General features: G+C 40.5%; 1 protein-coding gene across 1 annotated transcript in view; it reads right to left on the bottom strand.

Moving 5' to 3' along the window:
• Positions 1 to 13,269: 13,269 nt before the first annotated feature.
• Positions 13,270 to 17,026, bottom strand: part of LOC144518105 (uncharacterized) — a 34,920-nt gene continuing 31,163 nt past the window's right edge. Inside the window, 6 exon segments of the mRNA XM_078250511.1 lie at positions 13,270 to 14,500; positions 14,615 to 14,666; positions 15,801 to 15,934; positions 16,047 to 16,145; positions 16,322 to 16,580; positions 16,582 to 16,718. Of these exon segments, the coding sequence (XP_078106637.1) occupies positions 14,364 to 14,500; positions 14,615 to 14,666; positions 15,801 to 15,934; positions 16,047 to 16,145; positions 16,322 to 16,580; positions 16,582 to 16,718 (818 nt within the window). The 3' untranslated portion in view covers positions 13,270 to 14,363.

Below are 17,026 nucleotides of genomic sequence, written 5' to 3'. Positions count from 1 at the left end.
CACTACCATGGCAATGACTTTGTCTCATTCATACTGACATGCTGTCATTCAGCATTTTATTTTATTTCCTAAATCTCCACATTTGTAGACAGACTTTTAAGGCATCATCATGTCAACAAAGGAAGACACTTTTCCACATATTACAGTAAGCTTAGCCAGGAAGTTGGAAACACACGATGGCTTAGTTTCTTTTTTTCTGTCTGTTTGCGTATGTGTGTGGAGCAGGGAAGAGAATACCAGCCAATAGAAATATGCAAATGTGTTTTGATAGATGTTCATGGTAAAAGGACCACTAGGTGCCATGTAAGAAGCTGGTCAGTCTAAGGCCGGCTACACACTGCCTGTGTGGCGTTAGCGTGGTGTTTCTGTTGTGTGTCAGCTGCGTGGCAGCTGGGTGGATTTTTCTATGTCTTTACACACCAGAAACATGTCTGATGCGGTGCTGCTGCTGCTAGCTTTGTCTGTACACATAAATCGACTGGAGTTTAAAATTCCAACACAAAGAATGCAGAAGAGTGTGATCCGGCGGAATTTCCGGCAGAACCGGAGTAATCCAAGAAGTGGAACGACGTGGATATAGACTAATGGGAGCTGGATCAAAAGTTAAACAAGTACATACTAAGAACAAATCCACGTCTGATTCCATGGCAAAACTGCACAAATGCAGATTTGGAACTACAGCAGATATCTTAAAGGGGAACTATGCAGTTTTTTGGTTTTTTTAGCTTAATTTACCTTAACTGAACAGCTTCGGAGTCATTGGAATGGTTAAATGACTTTTTTCGAGTTGAATGGTGGTCGTCTCGCTTCCCCCTAGCGCCTGTGAGCCGTAAAACCACCCTTGCGACTTTCGGCCGGCAAATTGCTTCATGGAAATGCACACATATGCCCATTCAGGACAAGGTAGCGATGGAGTTTTTCACACTATTGTCATGGCTGAGCCGGCAAAAAAGAAGCAGAAAGCTAGGAAAGCATTGTCAGAGGAACAGAGAAAGAGGAAACGGAAGACTCACCGAGCGAGGAGTCAGACACAAGTAAACACAAGAGCTGCCAAATATCTATTTCGAAGCTGTAGGGGGAGCTCTATAGAGAAACATGCGAGCAAAAAGCGAGAACACAGCGAAGAAATGGCCAAAACTGCATAACGCCCCTTTAAGACTGAACTGATGGATGAGAAACGTAATTACTTCATGATACACAGTTTAGTATATTTAAAGATTGGGGTTCCTCACATAGAAGGTGAAACACACCTGGATGACAAATATGGAAATAAATAAATATTCACACTTATTGTATATATATATATATATATATATATATATATATATATATATATATATATATATTGCAATATTCTGCTAAACAGTTGTTTGTTAAATCCATTCATCTATTATTATGTGAAAAAACATTAACTACACAGCATTAACTACTTGCTGTAGGGGAAATGCCTTCTGTAGGGTACATATACAGATGGAAGCCAAGAAATGCAATGCCCCTACACGACCCTATCAACTTAGAGTGTCATGACCAGTAGCTTTGATAGGTTATCCACTGAGGGGGCTCCCACATTATTGATAAGCATGTGGAGCTTCAGAGAGAGAGAGAGACATACAGCAGCAGGCTCCACCAAAACTCTAAGCTAGTAAAATGAATTGCCATCAAAACTTCAAAACTCACTCATGTTGACTAAATTTCCGAGGACATTGTTTTGCAATCACTGTTGAACGACAAAACATTATTTGTTTGACATGGGTCACCAAACATTTATGCACAGATGCACACAGTTTAGTCCTATATTCAAACATCAAAATGTCTTTTATTAAATTTATTCGTGTCAAAATAACATGTAAACATCTTTTTGTATTCTATTTTGCCTGTAAACACTTGCGTGTCACGTGAAAAATAGCCGTTGGTCCTATTTCTATTTTTTAAACGTTTAGACTTTAATTAGCTTTCTGTCAAGCACATTCTGATTCTTAAAACTTTAAAGCTCAATATCTACGCTCCTGAAGGCAGCTACAACCTGATAATCTTAAGGTAACAACATTTGAAGTATGACTGTTGCTACACCTTGCAATACCCTGCTGACGCACATGGAGCGGTGAGGAAAGGAGTGGAGGAATCATGGGAGGAAATGGTTTCATGGCTGAGCTGACTGTTTGAATTAGTGTATCTGAAATGGGCATCGTCTGCTAGCACTCTGACATGGTGTTGCTCTCGCCTTTGGCATGCATCCATCCCTTTAGACTGACACACATGCACACACATAGTCACACACAGACACACACGCACACACTCACACACACACAGAAACACACACCATGCATTTAGCTTGCCTTCCTCCGACCTCCCCGCTGTGTCTTACACAGCACCCATGATCCTTTGCCTCGCGGGCTGTGAGCTGTCAGAGTGATAGGGCATGAGGAGGTTGACATGTGACACTGCGAGACAGGATCAAATGTGTCATCATCTCCTCAAAGAAAGAAACAAAGAGATGAGAAACTCTTTTGCGTACCATAAGCTAATTTTTGTTTGTTATCACTGCCAGGTTTAAATTTCCATCTAATTTAATTTTGTCAGTTTCAACAATGATTTAGCTATAGGAAAACTATACAGTAGGGTAAATGATTACCTGATCCGAGCAGGCTGAGGTGTTAAAACAACACCAAAGATTCTTTTGTACCTTAAAATAATCTTTCCAAAATCATTTCAGTGGTTCATCAACGCGTAACAGGGTTCACTTCTGCATTCTCTTTGCGGCCCTCTATTGGCTATAACCGCACTATGTAAGTTTGCCAGATCGGGTGAGGCGGGTATGGCTGCGGCCTGGAGCGTCCCATGTCATGCCATCCCGTCTCATGCCATCCCGTCTCATGCCATCCCGTCTCATGCCGAGGCGTGTCCAATGGTAAGTTCAGCGGGTCAAAAATACGTTTGCAATCAAGGAGGGTCAGTGAATGTTTTGGTCATTCGATTCGATACATTTATTTATTACCGACTCTCCCTGCCTTCCTCTAAACTCTTTGTCTCTACGTGCAGCAGACCCGAAGAGAGTCAAACCAGCTGAGGAAATAGACTTTCAGTTCACGGCTGTAACGTTACTGTTACATTAACGTAAAAGAGTTTCGTAAAGTTACATTAACGTTACCGTACAGCGCCAAAGTCTGATCCCAGCAAACTTTCTGTTGTCGTTAAGCTTGCTGATCTGGCAGAAAGTCTCCAGCGGTTCGGGATCAGATCATGGGGATCAGACCTCCGGTGCTGGGTCTAATGTTATAATGTTCGCTGCTGCCGCTGCAGCTAGCTAGCAGCTAGCAACCAGCCCTATGACCTGGGTCCCTGGTTCGCTCTGTGTTCGCTCCCCGGTGCTGACTGACTCTGGTCCGTCTGCAGAGCTAGCGTTACCCGCTCTAGCTAAGCTGGGAATCAGACCAATCTGCCGCGCTCGTGTTTTATTCATATTTTCTTTTCTTTGCAGAATATGAAAGAAAAAGGCATTTTTTAATTTCTGTTTTTTAGTGATTTAATTTTTTGTTATATGAAATAGGAAATGAAAATCGAAGCATGTTTAAAATGTTCACATTCCCTTTTGACAAGGAAAAGGAAAAAACGTCTTGTATTTCAGTTTTAAATTTAGTATTTGAAAACGAAAATCAAATAGCCATTCTTTTTTTTTTGTTTTTTAATATCTGTTAATGAAATGAAAATCGAATGACCAAAACATACACTGACCGGATTTCCTGATGATGGATAACAAGGATCTGCACACACAAGAATATAAAAATAAACATGTTACACTCGTTCCACTACTCCTTTTTATTTTTATAGTTTTGACATTGCTGCAAATACAATTGCTTATCAGCAAGGCGAGAGGGCATGAGACGGGAGGCTCCAGGTTGCAGCCATAGAATTAATTTTTTTGTTTGCCTATAATCTGCATTTATTTTATAGACAGACATATATTTTTAAGTATTTTATTCATTTCTATGATTGCCGTTACTGTTTAGTTAAAAAAACACCAACTATATCAAGTATTTTATTCATTAGCATGATAGTCTGCATTTATCTTACTGTTTAGTTAAAAAACACCAAATATATTTAAAAGTATTTCATTCATTAGCATCATAGTAGACGCAAGCTTTTACTTTGAAAAGTAGAAGCTCGGGGAAGCTTTTACTTTGAAAAATAAGAGAGATATGTTTTAAAGTATTTTATTCCAGACGCGCGCTTTTATTTTGAAAAGTAGAAGCTCGGGGACAGCACCAGGCGAGATGGCATGAGACGGGAAGCTCCAGGCTGCAGCCATACAGTCTTGGATGGGGTAGCAGATCTGTAGTTTGAATGAGACATACGACAGTGGTAACGAACAATTGTGCTTCCAATCTGTAGGGGGACCGAAGAGGAAAAGTGCTTTGGTGTTGCTTTAAAATTAGACTGGGGCAAAAACGTATAAGGGCTCCTGCACACTGCCTGTGTGGCGTGAGCGTGTCAGCTGCGTGGCGTGTCCGTTTTTATTTCAGCTCCCATGTTAACAGGTTAGGGTTTGCACACTGCCTGCGTCACACGCACTTCTCAGGCGCAGCCCGAGAGAGGCCGAAAACACGTGCATGCTAGAAATAGGACCGACGACTATTTTTCATGCGACACGCAAGTGTGTTGGAAGCGTTTCCACTCAAAATAGAATACAAAAAGATGTTTATATTTCATTTTGACACAAATACATTTAATAAATGACATTTTGATGTTTGAAAGTCTCTAGGTTTTGACATAAATGCAGATATAAATGTAATTTAAAAAAATAATAATAAATAATTATCGATTTTCAAATATTGCACCTGTCAATACAGAACGAAATATTCTGTAGCCTATTTTACCGTCAATACTGCCGACGTTGTCTTTGCTTTAATCAAATCAGTATATTTTTATGTTTAACATGAAGTATACTACTGCTTGAGTGCAGCAAATGATAGGATAGCCTATACTTTTAACATTTTAACAATTTAGCTAAATCTGTTGAACTCCTTTTTAAATTGTATTTCAGTTGGATTCTGATAAAACAATAACATGGACTTTATTATCTCAGGAAAGTACGGTGGCCGACAGGGACAAACGCCCTGCAACTTAAGAAAACACACACAAATAGACAAAACACAAGCAAATTAAGAAAACATCTTCATTAATTTGACAACACAAGCGCAGCATTCAGCAAACGCACTGCAAATACACACAACACAACCAAATAGATAAACACGCTGCAAATATGAAACGATGCAAAAAGAAAAGCACACAAACCCAGAAAACAAATGCAACAAAAAAACGCTGCATCCAGATTACACAACGGAAGTTCTCCAGACCTCTAGAGGGAGCAGCTAAGTGGAACAGCTGGATTTTCGACCCCTCAGGGGGAGAGAGTGCTCTACCTTTTTATTAGAGTCGGGTATGGCTGCAGCCTGGAGAACTCCATTGACTGTATATTAAATTATTATTATTATTATTATTATTATTATTAATAACATAATATATTAGTAATACACAGTCTCTGCTCCCGTCTCATGCCCTCCCGGCTGGTGCCATCCCCGAGCTTCGGCTTTTCAAAATAAAAGCTCACATCTGGTCCCTATGTCTTTGTACTTTGGTGTTTTGGATGTTTTTGAACTAAACAGTACAGCAATCATGCTAATGAATACAATAACATTTTCAGCAGATGTCTTACTTACAACACGATGGAGTTAGCAAAGCAGTTTTGTGTTTATATGTGCAGGATTTATTCAGATTGATAAATCCCACGGTAATTCGGCTGGTTTACTAAACAGGGAGGGACTATAAATCCTGTCTGTTTTTTGTTTTTTGTATTTCAAGAGCGAATTGCTCCACAATATGAATACAGATTGATCACTTATTTTGTTGATAACCGTTGTTGTATAATCACAATATTACACTTGAGGAGGCCTATACTATACAGTAATGCGCCTTTCGGACCTCGAAATTAAACCCTCTCATGTAATATGGCTTAAACAAACATCAACGTTAAACGCTGATGCAGTTTTAAATGTTTTATCACCGTGAGTTTACAGACGTCTCTGCTGATTGAGTATCATCTGAGCCGAGACACACCCACCAAACGAGAGAAAACATATCTCAAACATAGACTTAATATTTACAGTCTATGCAGTCTCTCTCTCTCTCTCTCTCTCTCTCTCTCTCTCTCTCTCTCTCTCTCGAAAATCCAGCTGTTCCACTTAGCTGCTCCCTCTAGAGGTCTGGAGAACTTCCGTTGTGTAATCTGGATGCAGCGTTTTTTTGTTGCATTTGTTTTCTGGGTTTGTGTGCTTTTCTTTTTGCATCGTTTCATATTTGCAGCGTGTTTATCTATTTGGTTGCGTTGTGTGTAGTTGCAGCGCGTTTGCTGAATGCTGCACATGTGTTGTCAAATTAATGAAGTTGTTTTCTTAATTTGCTTGTGTTTTGTCTATTTGTGTGTGTTTTCTTAAGTTGCAGGGCGTTTGCCCCTGTCGGCCACCGTAGGAAAGGGAATTGAAATATAAATATATATATATATATATATAAATATATATATATATATCGAAATATGTGCAAACAAATGTACAAACACAAAAACAGTGACAAAATAAAGTTGACGAGCACGCTATTCTTTCATTTTATCAATGGGAAACATATCTACATGTGTACAGACAAGGCTAGCAGCAGCAGCGCCGCGTCAGACACGGTTCTGGTGTGTAAAGACATAGAAAACGCCACGCAGTCGCCACGCAACTGACACGCAACAGAAACGCCACGCTCACGCCACGCAGGCAGAGTGCAGGAGCCCTAAGTTGCTGCAGTGATCCTCTACTCTCCTGTGTCTTACAAGCTGTTGTCAGGTAGAGCACATGCAGTATGCACAGCACACACACACACACACACACACACACACACACACACACAAACCAAAGCTCCCACTAGCTTAGTCCAATCCGTCCTGGGCTGTCCAAGCCTCGACTGTGCTAGTAGACCACACATCCACACATCAGCCCTTTATTGTTCCTTCCACTGTGGTAATGGAAACAGAGTCAATGTGGCACTGAGGGAGGGGAAGTGGTGGCCAAGGGCTGTGGGCCCCGGGCCCTGCATGGCCCCTCAATGGTTGGCATTACTTTACTCACACGCACACATACTTATGCAGACATACACATTACTGCGCACAACCTGTCTTTCTCTCCTTCTCTGGATTCATAACACACACACACACACACACACACACACACACACACACACACACACACACACACATACACTATATTACGAGGGAGTTCCGCAAGCCGCACTGTAGTAAAAAAACACACCGCCCCTGCTTCCCTTCAAATGGTAGGAAATCCTGGACATGTCGAGCACGTTTAGAAAAATACTTGAGGTTTTGAAAAAATTGGGATCACCTCATCTCGGAGTAACGTGATGCTGGTTATATAAAAAAATGAAGGGGTGCCCATATGGAAGCCATTGCAGACCTCGTGCATGCACGTACAAATCAAAGGAACTCCAGCCCGACTGCTAATGAGGGTGACCGTGACGTTTTTATGTTGTTATCCTACTGTGTGGCTTAGGTAATGGCTGTATAGGATGGGAGGTTTCATCCACACATGCACAGGGGGGTCTGGGCGGTATTGTTACAGCCTAAACATTTTTATGGTCTTTTTAGCCTTTGAATTATAGTATCAGCTCTACACATGGCAGCTAGGGTTTAGTGGATGGTTAGCACGCTGGATTTATTTACTTTAAATGTCTCACAGCAGCCAAACTGACACAGAGCGACTGGCGCTCTGTTTACAGTGAAACACCAAACACCAGTGGTTCATCTTAGCAAAGCGGAATAGAATAGAAGATAGGCTTTAATTTCCATGCTGCACAAACCTTGTAAAATCTAAACAGAACTATAAAATTACAGTTTTTATTGCTCTAATGCTCCAGTGTGGCTTTCACATTTGATCTTAGTGTGAACAAAGAGATGTTAGATGCTGTAGTATTAATTGTGTGAGAGACAGATACAGTGCATGCTTGCTTGTGTCTGTATATTTGTGCATCTGTGTGTGTACTTGCATGCTCCTGTGCTATCTGTCTTGGTCAGGTCCCTGCCTGTGTGTGTGTGAAGGTTTGTCTCCCTGTGTTGTTACAGCCTGTGTAATCATGGTATTAATTATTAGCTGTTTGCTCTCCATCATCCACCTCCCCTGGGGCGGGCACCGTGCCTGGCCTGCCAAGGGCTGGCTCTGGGTGTCTCATCCACTATAAATCTGCACGGTTAACATCACAATCATTGGAACAGCAGTGCAAAGCACAAGTTCTTGTCTTATTTTAGGGTTAAAACAATTTAAACTGGTTAGCTTAGATGGATTTTTTTTTTTTTGCATTAAAACAAGCATTTTTTTGCCTTTGTTGTTTTTTGCAGCTACATGAAATGATGCCATGTTTTTTTTCAAAGCCACTCTTATAGCCTAAAGTTATGTACTTCAGCCAAGAAATAAACAATGTGTCCCCATGGGCTTAGCCTGAATGGTGTGAGAAAAGATGTCTCACTTTATCCTGCTTAATGTCCTCAGGCCAGGCTGTGAATTAGTCTTAACTCTATCTGATCTCATATGTGTCCTTTTCACGCACTGCCACCGGCATATCCGCATCACTCACTAACACACATGCTTATGTACATTTGTCTCCCTCAAATCCACCATTGGCATTGCTCCTTCAGAGATACTTGTGAAATGAATTGTCTGAGAGAAAGTCACAGCATCTGGCAGTGATTGTGGTGCCACAGGCAGTGTGTGTTTGTGTGTGTGTGTGTGTGTGTGTGTGTGTGTGTGTGTGTGTGTGTGTGTGTGTGTGCGCGCGTGTGTGTGCGCATGTGTGCGCGTGTGTGCGCGTGCTTTCACTCCTGCTAGTCTTTAGGGACAGCTCACCCCATTATTGACCACTAGGACTTCATGTTTATATGCTGACTGGTAACTTCTGAAAACAATTTAGTCTTCAGTTTGAGGTCATGATTTACTTGACAATATTTCACTATTCTTCACAGAATTTTTACTATTTATTTCATTAAAAAAATATGAAAATGTGTACAATCACAAGCAATCCAAAACATTTAAAGTAATTCACTGGATTGAAAGCAATTTAGAAAATCTTAAGATTAAACCCTATTACCCGTCATTCATCTTGGCCAATTTTGCTTTAGTTGCCTTTCATTGGTTACCACAACCTCTGTCATGTTTCCCATTTCTTTCAAATTCAATGACAGTCATAAAGACCAGAAAAGATCATTTAAGCATTTTACGTCAATTTACTGAATGGAAACATAAATGATCAGTATGAAGAAAAATCCAATAAACCTAAACCAGAAAGGGAGATATTTCTCCTGGAACCACAGCAGCGTTAATAAAAAAATCACTTATGGTTTTCAGAGAAACAACAGCATTTCATTGTCCAGGATAACGGCTTGAAGATGAGGTAACAGATTTGGACGCGCCTGTTGGTAGATTTAAAGCGTGATTTATTTTTTTCATCTTTACAATCAGGACAATAAAGCATTTGCACAGAATCTGTTGCATTAATTAACAACTACCAATGTTCCCCTGTGGTTTCCAACCACTTTGAAGATTCCTTCACAATAGACTGAGAGACTTAACCATTAACAAACTGGAGGCAGAAAAAAAATCTCTGTGATTGGATCACAATGCCACATGTTGGCTGATTGTAAGCGCAGGAATTGTATCGTAAAAGCAAAAACCACCTCTTGGGAATCATGTCAGGAAAAATCCCGTGGAGGAAATGCTGCCAACTAGTCTTCACCAATGACTTTTTTTTTTTTTTGCTTCAAGACAGAGAGATGTTATAATCCTCTGTTCATTGTTAGGGTTGTGTGAGACTGGCCGAGGGAAATGGCTTTTTGATGGCAATGGAGGGGAAAGGGAGCTTTGCCAAAGAGGGCTTCAGAAGTTAATGGGCCGGTTTCTATGCTGACAGTAAAATCTTGGCTGGAGCCATCAGGAGCTTCCGAGGCGTTATCTACTTCAGCGGTTTTGAAGATTAACTTTAAAGGGAAAACAGAAAATGACAATGTCAAGAACAAGAGAGATGTCTAAAAGCAAAGGTTTAATCAAGACTTACGCCAGATGGAATTATCACCAAGCTAAAGCTGATTTATGTTGAGGAAGCATAATAGTTTAGAGAAATTCTTCCCAGATAACAGCTGTAGCCTTGAGATTGTCTCAGAAGCAAACAGCATCAGTGGTGGATTCACATTTTGATACAGCACCAAGGGTTCCAGTGGAGTGTACATTGCCGGCGGGTAATGTTTGATCCGATGGATGAAATGTTGCCTGTGGTAACTATTGCCCCTTCAGAACAATGAGCCAAGAAGAAGTGCACTTACATACAGGTGCTTACAAACACTGATCCTTATTTCAGCAAGGGAAGAGAAAAAACAGGAGCTTCTAAAGTCTTTTAAAAATAGCTCTGCATGCCAAACCTTTACGAAAGCAGAGCACTGTGGGTACTGTAACTTTCATAGCACTTTGGAGTGAGGAAGATCCAACCGGGCGGTCCTCTAGCACACATATTGGTAAGGTAACCTGAAGCCTTCAGGACAGACGGGGTGACCCTGTCCTTCATGCTTCCTTCTGCAGAACAATGAGCCAAAAAGAAAACAAGTCCCATTTGCTCACACTTGCATGCAGGTGCCTGCAGCTACAGTACAGAGAAGACAGAAGGCTGAACACAGAGTTATGAGACTGCTGTGGTAAGATTTTTGTCTTCCGTAAACTGACACTCTCCCAAACATATAATTAATCATAAAAAAGTTGTAGTAAACTATTAGTTAGGCAATGACAGGCAGGGGTTGAGTAGTGGCAAGGAGAGGGAAGGCTGCCTCTGAAATGGAGGCTAAGAATAGCGGGCGTCTGTGGTTGTTTGTACATGAATGTGTGTTTCACGTGTGTGTCCGTGCCCATGTGCATGCGTTTGTGTGTGTCTGTGCTTATCCTTCCCTCCAAGGTTTGCCAGAATCTGAAACCCAGCCAATAAACCACGAGCCATCAGCAGCCAGGTCAGATTAGGTGTCTGTCGTTGGCCTTTGTGCTGATAACACTACATTGAGTGGCACTTCCCTACCGCCACTTCACCTCGGCCGTCCCACAATTGTCAGTCCTCCACCGGTCAGATAGGGTCTGTCAGTTAAGTAAGAGATAAAGGGAAAGTCAGGAGGAGGGAAGGGGGTGTTCTCTGTTAGTTTAGCACCCTAGACGAAGGGTTTTTGTTACTGATGAGGGTCACAGAATGAAGGCACTGCCTAAAGATAGAGGGGAAGGGGGAGGGAAAGTTGACTGGCACATTAGCCGGTGTCTCCCAATCACTCTGCTTAATCTGAAGAGACAAGGGATCTCTTGAGTTGCGGGGATGACCATGGGAACAGGGATATGGCGATGCGAGAGAAGAGGGAACACAACTGTCGAGATCAATTTGCCTTTACATTCCCTGTGCACAGATGTCCTCTCTTTCACTCACTGTTTATCTTTCTCATGCACACCAATTTGTAAAGTACATACATTGGTGTTATATGATTAATGTTAATCGTTTTTCTTATTTTTATTCTGCTTGTTTAAAAACTTAAATCTCTCAATCTTGCTCATTTGAGCTTTTCACAGTCTTCTCCTTGCAACCCAATTAGTATTTTATAAGAGGCTCATCACCTTTTCACACATATCACTGATGATTAGCCTTCTGGGATAACCTCGGCAGAATAGTCTCCTGGATAGATTTAGTCAGTCTGTCAACAGGCATCAGTTCAGGAAGGTTGAGACCCATGTCAAACATTACCACTCTATTTCAGAACAGAGGCCCATCTGCCAAACACTGTTATTTAACTGGCACTACAAGAGCGTAACCTAGCCCTCACATAAATATTAAAGGTGTATGGTTAAGAAATATTAATGTCATGTTGAATCAATCATTATTGCCCTAGGGGAAAATCCTGTTTGAGGTGTAGCAGCATTAGCAATTTTTAGCTTTGCAAATGTTTGGAAATTCCACTTCTAAAATGTGTGTAACAATGAGCCTCCTCTCTGCCTGTCAAAATATTTTGCCTTTTGTCCTGAGGAATCTGTTCATTTCAGGGAGCTCTCTCTCTCTCAATAATGTTTTCACTGAAGTATTGGAAAAGGCAATGTCTCCACCTATAGGTCTAAATACAGCACTGCAAATAACAACTTGTATGTCTTCTACACAATGCATTTGGGCATGAATGCCTAAGTTAAGCAGTGGTGGCTGAAGTAGCAATAATACTCAGTACGTAAAAGTCCTGCATTCAAAATCCTCCTGAAGTAAAAGTACAAGTATAAGTATTAGCAACAAAATATACTTAAAGTAACAAAAGTAAAAGTACCAATTATATGATTATCATTACTATATTATTAGTTACGCATAATGGCCTATTTCTGAATCATATTGTATCACAATTATTGGTAGGCTACATTTACATTATGTATATTACTTTATATACTGTTGGCTAGCCTAACCTGTAATATCATAGAACAATGTATCAGTGGAATATATGATGCATTAATAATCTTTTAAGTAACTAATTGTGTCAGATAAATGTACAATGCTTCACTCTGAAATGTAGTGGACTAGAAGTATAATAAAGTGGAAATATGGAAATACATTTACCTCAAAGGTGAACTAGGTACAGTACTTAGTTAGATTCCACCACTGAAGTTAAGTGCATAAGAAAAATGTATTAGTGAAATCAAGTTTAGTTGTGGAAAAACTCCAATATCACGCATACAAAAAAATGTTAAACTCTTTCTGAAAATCTGCTCTCGTCAAGGAATAACCATTTACAGATCAACTCTTCTTACGTGGGACAAAATCAAAAATCATACTTCTCTGAGACTTTCATGATCACTGTTATAGGTATGTTTATGTCAACTTTATTTATATATATATTTTTTAATTGCTTCATTTAAAAGTAGTGAATAACTCTGACATATTTATACATAACATAGGCCAATTTTAGAATTCCTACAAAATGTCTGATTGGGGCATTTGTTGTTATTTACAAGCACACGACTACGGCCATTAACATGACGAATTATTAGAGACGCTATAAATTAAAATTTTAAAGACGTGGACACTCAAAAACAGCTGTCAATAATGATAATAGCCATTACAGTTTATGTCTGTTTGTTTAAAACCATAAACATGAAGAATCAAACAGGAGACAAACAGTTTAAGGCACTTTGAGTTTGTAGATGCTATATATTTGTAAGTTTTCGAGTAAATACAAAGAACAATTCCAGAATACATTCCATCAAACAAGCATACAGCATACAAACACAAGCCAAGTATAGAAAAGGAGAAGATCTTTGATGTTGTTTTATACATTATTATATACAGTGCAGATTATTAAGATATTACAGAAGATTACAATAGGAAGATATTTTTTTTAATGTCTGTGTCGACAGAATGCTTTAATTTCGTAAAATCTAGGAAAAATTAAGATGACACAAAATGTGTGAAAGGCCGTCACCATATGAACAAAATACAGCCTATCTTAAAGTGTGATAGAGCGATACAGGTGCCGACACAGTGCCTTTTTCCTCTGCTTGTTTATCTTTTGTTATGCTGCTGTTCTGGTCATTAAAATGTGCAGTGAGACTGTCAGTAACTAAAAAGTGTGACACATAACTCAGGAAATACAGGAAGATGATTATAAGAGGATGGCTGATACATGTATCTTGATTATATATACCAGTCAAGAACAGTACAATTTTTTTTAGCAATGTAACACACAAAGCAAATGGTGAGCAGAATGGGATGCTTGTTATATGTGTAGATCAAAAAGAAGACGATACACTATAAAAATCTGTTTGTGTTTCTCACAATAAAAGCAAGTTTGTGATCCTTTGTTATCGTGATCTGATCCCTCCCACCAACATTCCTGCTGTATCTCAAAAGGAAATAAGTTATTTTGGTCCAGGAAAAGGTCTCTGCTATTTTATCCAAGAAAATGAGGCTGGGTAATTTCTGCATACTTGTGAGACTATTTTGTTTTACTGAAAACAAAACATCAAAATAGAGAGTCACACTTTCCTTTATGCTTTCTACAAAACAGGGAGTCACATTTTTCTTTATAGAGAGTACAAAGTTTCAGTGGGAGGATTAAGGTAAAAAAAACATGCACAAATGTGAGGGGAGATGGCATCCCTGAGTGTGTGTGTGTGTGTGTGTGTGTGTGTGTGTGTGTGTGTGTGTGTGTGTGTGTGTGTGTGTGTGTGTGTGTGTGTGTGTGTGTTTGTGTGTGCTAGTGTGTCTCTGCCTGCCTATATGGTCTCCACATAATTGGCAGGGAACAAGCCTTGACGGCCATCTTTGCTCCATCCCCTCCACCAGGCTTTGTCCACCGTTTCCACGTCCTTGATGATGTCACCGGGCTCAAAGGAAATCTCAGATTCATCCTCTGTAGGAAACACAAGATAACATGGTGAAGACCCACTAATCACAGTGTAATTACAGTAGGTGGAGGCACTTTATGTGCACATGTATGGCGATTATCCTCTAAATGGCAGCTTACCTGCTTGGTAGTCATAAAGAGCTCGGACGCACATTTGTCTCTCGGCTAAAACCTGAAGTGGAAAAGGAAGATGGAGTCAGAGAAAGGCTGTGATCATGAAATACATGTCTTGTTAAACAAAAATTAACAAGACAGATTTGTCACCAAATCCCATGAAAGGCCAATGAATTGATCTACTGACAAGAGCTTGTGTAGCCAAAGCCTGATATATCTAGTATGTTTGTGTAAAGATCATAGACTGCAAATTAGTGGACAGAGCATGTGTGACGTCACCCATTGGTTTGTGGATCTGCTATGAGTCATAGAGTTTGCCGTTACGGGCGCAGCCATTCTGGTTGCGGATGTGACGATTTTAGACGAGAAGGAGGAGTGAGGGAGGAGCTGCTTACACTCTACGTTACGTTACACACTTTCACTGGCAATCACATCATAGCCACGCCCTAAAACGCCCCCTGCTTTATTGCCAATTTTAAAATCAACGAGACCCTAATTAAAAAAAATCAACATCATTCCGTATTGCAGAAGACTTAAAATTGGCGATTGAGACCATAAAGTCATTATGAAATTGTTTACTGAGGTAATAAATCAAGTAAGAAGTGGGCTCGATCGTGTTTTTTTTGCCTTCCAGGCAGCTAACCCTAACCTTAACCCTAAACATAACCGTTGCCGTGCTGCCTGGAAGGAGACGTTGGGGGCAAAAAACACCAAAGAACGAGAAGTGGGTCACTTTCTCATAGACTTCTACAGAAACCGACCTCCTTTTCCAACCGCACGTGTTGCCCCCTGCTGGAATTCAGATAGAATGCAGGTTTAAGGCACTTCCGCATTTGCAGCACTTCGCCGAACCGGATGTGTTGTCCATTAATATTAACAGTCTATGGTAAAGATCTACATCTTCATGAGGAATCAATGAGCTTGGGGCTGAGAGCCACAGACAGGGTACTGATGTCAGAGAGTATTGAGAGACAGACTAATTTTTGGACCGCCAAATATTTGGCCGTATTTGGTTTTGGTCTTTTCGTGGGATTTGTTGACAATAAGAAAAAAATATGATGACTTGATGACCTTTGGACCCAAACAAATATTCAACAATATTTCTTTTTTAATTTAGAATTCCGAAGAAAATAAAATGTTTGGACTAAAAGGCTTGGTGTAAGACACTGTGCAAGTACATGTATTACGGTACCTCTTGTCCATTTTCTGAGATCATCTGTTCCTTATCCTCAACAACGTCATCCTCCTCTGCCGTGCCATGAAGATCATAGCAGCCAGCCAGCTCTGGTGAGCTGAATTCTGTGTCAGATGGACTCAAAGATCGCTCTGAGGAAGACCAGTTGAAAATCATTCATCACAGTCCAACCACAGAGAATTAATGTTTTAATGTATTTTCACTGAACAATGCAATATTGTTTAAACTGATTTGTTGCCAAACCTATGCCATTCTCTTCCTCTGTGTCCTCTCCATTGGTAATCCCATTGGTTGACAGGACGACAGTCTCGTGTTTGATTACTTGACAAATTGGTTCAGCATCTGAAAGGAATGGTTGTGATCTTTTATCATTGTGCAACATATTATCAAATGTATTTTTGAACTTTTAGAAAGCTACAGTACATCATTTAAAAATAAATGGCGTGTGACAGTGTAACAATGCAGTGTAAACATGTCAATCAAGTCAAAATAACAGGACACAAGAACAAGAGGGCTACCAGTGACTGCTGACTCAGCAAACTCAGCAGGCTCAGAGTGGGCCTGACTGTCTCCTGATTGGTCATTCTCCTCTCCATCTTCCTTTGCCTCCTCTTCTTCCTGCACCACTTCCACTGGATCCATAAGTAGTGCATGCTCATCATCCTGTTTTAATCCCTCCTCCTCTTCCTCCTTGTCCTCTTCCTTCTTCTTTTCCTCCTCCTCTTTGTCCTGCTCTCCTGCCTCGGTCTGGACTGGTTCTGTGGCAACAGTACAAAGGCTGTGGTTGTGTTTCAGCCGTCTCCTCCTCGTGCTCCTCCACATCCTCTTCCTCGTCCTCCTCCACCAGTACAGCCTGCACTTTGTAGCCAACGTCTGAGACCAGCTCAGTGTGCACATGAGTGGATGTGTTGAGGTCTGTTGGGTGGTAAATGATATAATTAAAAACACAACTGTGAATTTGATAAGCTTACATGTTGTAAAAGAGCCCACGAAGACTGTGTATGCCTGTGGTAAAAGAACTGAACTATAAAGCATGCAAAAGTCGGGTTCTCTTGATGCACATTCCAGTTAGGCTCGGCATGACTAAAAGTATGTGGTTACTTTGGGAATATTTAATTGTGACTGGACTGTACAATATTCTGAGCTCTGTTATTTCTGTATAACAAGGCACCGATTCATAGTTCCTGGCCTGCTTTACACAGTCTGGAGTATGTGGGAGTAGT

Source organism: Sander vitreus, chromosome 5 (genome assembly GCF_031162955.1).
Source record: "Sander vitreus isolate 19-12246 chromosome 5, sanVit1, whole genome shotgun sequence".
Taxonomy (NCBI): domain Eukaryota; kingdom Metazoa; phylum Chordata; class Actinopteri; order Perciformes; family Percidae; genus Sander; species Sander vitreus.
The sequence above is the reverse complement of the archived record's forward strand: the minus strand, read 5'-3'. Positions and strand labels throughout refer to the sequence as shown.